Source organism: Opisthorchis viverrini (assembly GCF_000715545.1).
Source record: "Opisthorchis viverrini unplaced genomic scaffold opera_v5_691, whole genome shotgun sequence".
NCBI classification, from domain to species: Eukaryota; Metazoa; Platyhelminthes; class Trematoda; order Opisthorchiida; family Opisthorchiidae; genus Opisthorchis; species Opisthorchis viverrini.
The window spans coordinates 35856-41412 of NW_008752343.1; the positions used below are offsets into that span (position 1 = coordinate 35856).

Sequence of the window (5557 nt, forward strand, 5' to 3'; positions counted from 1 at the left end):
AGAACTTGGTCTACAGAAAAACTCATCCATCCTGTAAAGGCGAGAAATTTTCAGATGTATCAGGGACTCATCGTAATATATCATGGCGATTTATGCGCCAAGCATTGCCTATATGTCAAGTAAGGCTTTGTGAAATTGGTGGGACTCTGTTGGTGTGGTTTTGCAGAACGATGCTGATGAACGCTTTCTGCGACACAATTGGCCTGCACCAAGTTATCAAGGGGCATTCTTCGCTGGAGCAGGTCTTTTGTCGTTTTCAAAATATGACCGTTCAATGTGAAAGATCCACGCCAGATAAATTATGCTATACTTAAATGCTCGAGGCCTTTGTCCGTTGGCCATTGGTTATTCATATCTAGTCCGCTAGCTTTTAAGTCGGATCTCACCACATTTGAATGTTTAGGTGTTCCAGGTTGATACTGAAAATTCCTGCTTTCGGAAACTGATGCTGAACACTAGCACGCATGCATTTTCAAACTGTTAAAGATAAGATGGGTTTCCAGCTATTGTAAGGAGTTGACAGTTCCACATCCGTGAGCAGGTTCAGTTGCTCATGTAGTTGGAAAACTGAGACTGACTGCTCATGTAGTTGGAAAACACTGTTGAGACTGACGCGGTCTCACGAACATCGCTGTGTTGCGAATAATACTGTCATGTCAGAATTTATCAAAAGCCATCGAAAAGTCAACATGAATGGCGTCAATAAATGTGGACAAATTTGCTACTATCTAGCCAACACGCGTGGCAAATTGCTCGAAAATCCACAATAGGTATTTCCTAAATTTTAGCCCACTGAAATCAGTGCCAAGTTGACATGTAATTTTGAGATCGGTTTTGGCTGTTTAAGCGGCAATCCTAACCGTGTGGAAGTTGGATGGGGTTCAAACCAGTTTGGAGCTTTTTGAAAACACCGGTTCTTGACGTCTGCCGGGTTGCAAAAAATAATCGACTGCTGACCCCGTTGTATCACAGGCACCTAGTTTGCTTACGCTCCACAGCTGAAGAAAATAGGTTCAGGAAAATTTAAACAATGGCAGGCAGGTAAACGGGTGGTAATAACCAAGACTATATCACATAGTCATCATGAAGTGCTCGGCGAAAAGATGTAGTCCTTTTAGGCGTACTTTCCAAGAGTTACCCTGAGGCTTAAAGAAACTCTTGGGGATTTGCAAGCTTTTTTTCTTAGTACGGAACCTACTGACTGTTATGTTTATCAGAAGTTGTAGGCTTCAATCAGTCTTCGGCTTAAGTAAAATGGAAGGTTCTAGTTCCACTTGTTCTCTGCCCTATTCTGTGGGCAACAGATTTCGGTCGAGATCAAACGTTTGCTATCTATTGGAGTATACGTTGCACCTAAACGCCCTAGTGTTTTGACGTGAATTCGCACGCATTCCACTCTTGAGAAACCAATGCAATCTCACTAAAACTCAAACACATTCTTCGGAATTTCAGCGATACTAAATTCCAGATTAGTTTTGGTTAAGATATCAGAATGAAGGACTAGGTGTTATACATGCTTGGGTATCACTCTGTTGACAATAAGCGGTCCTTGCTACTAATAAGTACTTCAACGACAAGATGTTTATGATGTAGAAAACCGTGCTATTGTGATTGCTTTCTATTGTTCACTGTGGTCGCGCAGAGAGTGCTCCCGCATTGCGGTAGAGAATGGGGTAGTTGGCCTATGGTTTCTGGTTTCAGTGAATCTATGATCACTTAGGACAGCTTCCACTGTTTTAGGAAATCAAAAGGTGATTTGAAGACCCTCGGTCGTTCTCCATACAATAACCTTGGGCTGCAGATGATTCTTCGCTATGATTGCGCACTCGTCCAGTAGATGGGACGCCAGGATAGGTTGTTTAAAGCCCCGGTGGGAAGATAAATAGCATGGTCATCGTCGGGAAGAGTGTTAGAACAAAATATCATATAACTCGGTATCGGCGCAATCAGACTTTTGAGTTCATCGGCCCGACACATTATCTGTTTTGCCAAGATGCGATATGCTCCATTTCGGGGCACTTACGCTCATAGTATGGAGGTCCTCTGATCCGCATGATGTTTCCTTTTGGATACAATTTGTGTTTTTCAAACGTCACACTATCCAAATAATATGACAGTAACTGGAATAACATTTACACAATGCAGCTGTTAGCTACAGTGGGCAGTGTTCCTCAACTCTTCCGTCGGACGTGCGATCTATCTTACGATATTTCCTCTCGAAGTGACTTTCTTCATAAGCTTAACTATGCTCTTCCCAAAGTTGTCATTTGATTCTCTGTCAAATCACGAGTAATGCGATCGGGCGACAGAGTGCACCAAGTGCTTCGGCCAAAACAACTCTTGTTCTCAGTGCTGGTGATGCGTTCTTGGTGATACATTTAATAATTGACCAAACACTAAGGCAGTTCTGCATCCATTCCTATTTTGTGTAAAGCCCTACTTCATGAATTGTGAATGCATCAGGTGTCGTGCAAAAGGGAAAAGATCTCTGGAACTCCGCCTATGACTAGTTCGAATAAGGGACAATCTGGTCGTCTTTTCTGGGTAGGTTGATCAGTTGAGCTCAAGGCATCGAAAAACAGAGACCAAAGTAAAAAGAGAGTTGCAGCAAAGATTACCCGGTTGAACTAGCAACGACTCAGTTGATTGTAGTATCGCACTTTGATCAAACGAACGCAACTACCGGGTATCAAACACCAAACTACAGTTGGTTTGTCAGACGGTGCCCTCATGTTGTATTTATCAAGCGCTTGTCTAAGGCCGATGTGAGACTGACTCAATCCGAATGCAAATACCGCCATTTTCTCCACGGTACAAATGAATTTCCTCACTTGAAGGAAAATGTGTGTTTGGTAGGATAAAGCATGTTTCTATGTAGAATATTCCAGTCATTTAGATGTTCAACTAAATGTGGGATGCTAGATTTTTTTAAGTTGGACCAACTGGGTGAACCATCCATCATGAAGCCCATTCATCCAGTTTCCGAATAATGGATGTGGGAATACCAGATGGTCGGCATTTAAAATAGCTCTGAATCTAAGTGGATTTCCAATGACTGACGGCTCAGGCGAAAGTAATCACTATAAGTAGGAATCAAATTGTGGAATTTTATGAACCAATGACGAAAACCGACTTTGTTCTGTGCAGAGGTCGCACATTCCTTTATTTGACGAACTGTAAATGTATTGCATACCATTTGATAGCCTATATTTCGTCACCGTTTACTTATTGAAATTTTGGTGATGTAACTTTTAATATCAAATTTTCGTAAACAGGCAGTTGGGGTCCAAGTATAAACCATAAGCAATAATCATGATCGGATCTGCAGGACTCTGAGTCAGACACGCTCACACAACAGCTTGGAACGGATGTTCAGAGACCATCAGATTAACTTAATTAAGCGAATCCCCGAATAAAATCAACAAAAGGTTCACAAATGTGAAATGCAACATATGCGCAGAACTAGTTAAATGGGCGTCTACACTCGTCAACCTGTTTGAGCTTGAGAGCCGAGATACAGCAACCGACCGAATCACCCTGATTGAGAATCATCAGCAGTGCGAATCCCAAAAGACTCCATTAGGGGTTTTGAATCCGCCGCCTCGCGACGGTGGAGGAGGACCTCAATCGTTGGACCATTTTGCGGTTGATCGGCAGAATGCTTTAGTGTTCCTTAGACAGAACGTCCTTCATTCTTCAGTAGCTGTGCCAACATCGCTTACTCACACCCATTGACCGGCATCGAGAATCGTGACTTCTCAGATCGACGATTCACTCATTCTCACCTAGGATACTTGAATCTCGTCGAAACCTTATGCGAAGTGTTCTTTGATTCCCATCCACAATTTCCAGTACCAGCTCAACACTTTCCACTCAATAGTTTTAAGCCGAATTCAATGCGGAACCACTGATAGGCGGTCACACTTGTTGAGATCATTGAGGATATATTCACCTTTAAACAATATGCACGCTTCTTGTGAATCTGTATGTGCCACATTGCATTTTCGCGCTGGCTACTCGTTTTTCGACCGGAAGGTTTGGAAATGATTTCGCTATCGGAAATTATCCATTATGTTCAGGTGACTTAAATTGGATTATTCTTAGATTTTCTCGCGCTGGGCCGTGAAAACTGAGTATGACCTCGCACGATAAACGAAATTATCTGACAGCAAGCGAATGTGGTTTTGGGATAATGCTGGTAGTTCAGGTGGCGTAGATGGTGGTTGTTTCGTTCGCTCAGCTGGTTTTCAGCTGATATTTGACTGTTGAATTGGCGCAGCACATTTTCACAAACGAATCTAATTCCAGGATTATCGTAAACATTTCACTGGTGAACAACTGAGTTAGACCTGTTTGAGACTCAAAAATCCACTGCGCGCACGAGTATTCCAAAACTATATGCCATTCGTGTCCCCAAGTTTCATTTGAATCATGATGGACTGGGCCGAGTTCCGGGTGAGGCTGCAAGATTGTTCACACATGAGTGCGTACGTCAGGTTCCGTCACACTGTTGATGGAATCCTTGGAATGGCACCATCCTACCTGGTGAGATCCAAGATGACCAAAACCCTCCGCTGGCTGTCAAATAGAGAGTTTTCCAGGATAACAACAATGGAATGCCCTTCAACAAAACTGTCATGAACAAATAAATCCAGACATTAATTGCAAAATATTATTTTCTAGTGTCACACTGCTGCAGCTACCCGTCATCTGTAGAAATGCTTTCTCCACCAGCATTTAAATGCAGTGTTTCAATTGTCTTCCTATTTGAAACAGATAGATTATTCAACATATCAGCAGAAGAAATTGCAAGCCGACGGCTTCTTGCAATCAGGGTATCTCTTGATCTACCTGAACGAAGAGGATTTTTCAGGAAATCTGGTGCAAAGGCATCATAATGAGTTTGGAAGTAGGTGAATTTCCAGAATACACTTGTGTGATATCAGTCGACCGCGTTTCGTACTAAATCAGGTTTGCGCCAGATAATCTAAATCAGTTTCCTTACTGCTTAATATACGTTGAATATGTGGCACAGTCAATTCCGTTGTTACATCACAATCAATCACTCATGTTCGCCGAGATTGGCAGTTGGATTGCAAACGTTTCATCACCAATCGAGGTGACATCGTCATTGCAGGGTTGACGATGACACTAACGATGTCAACTGGATTGGTGATGAAACGTTTACAATCAAACTGCCAAGCTTGGCGAACAGACCAACAACGAAACGGTTTGACAATTATATTGACACATTACATGCATGTATAAGATGCGTCGCATTTAGTGGACAGGAAGTAAGATCAACCAATGAATTTTACTCCTTATTTTGATACTTTGATATCCTATTCACGAGAAAGATCAGATGAAACGGCTTGCGATTCTCCCCTGGTAGGAATTAACCACGAGGAAAAGGCGATGCCATCTACCGACCTCATCATAATCACCGTCATCATCAGCATGACATCAGTGTTCACCACTGGGGCTTCGCTGCTCTACAACAATGAGTTGCAAAGATGAATGCCACAAAGCATCCGACCTGCGATTCTATCACAGAAAA

The 5557-nt window shown here is 42.5% G+C and overlaps 1 protein-coding gene across 1 annotated transcript in view; it reads left to right on the forward strand.

The window, feature by feature from the left end:
- T265_15638 (hypothetical protein) overlaps window positions 1–5557 on the forward strand; it is a gene marked incomplete at both ends in the record, with an annotated part of 65767 nt that overhangs the window by 18565 nt on the left and 41645 nt on the right. Inside the window, one exon of the mRNA XM_009178827.1 lies at window positions 4777–4909. Coding sequence (XP_009177091.1) covers window positions 4777–4909 — 133 coding nt within the window. The remainder of the gene's footprint in view (window positions 1–4776; window positions 4910–5557) is intronic.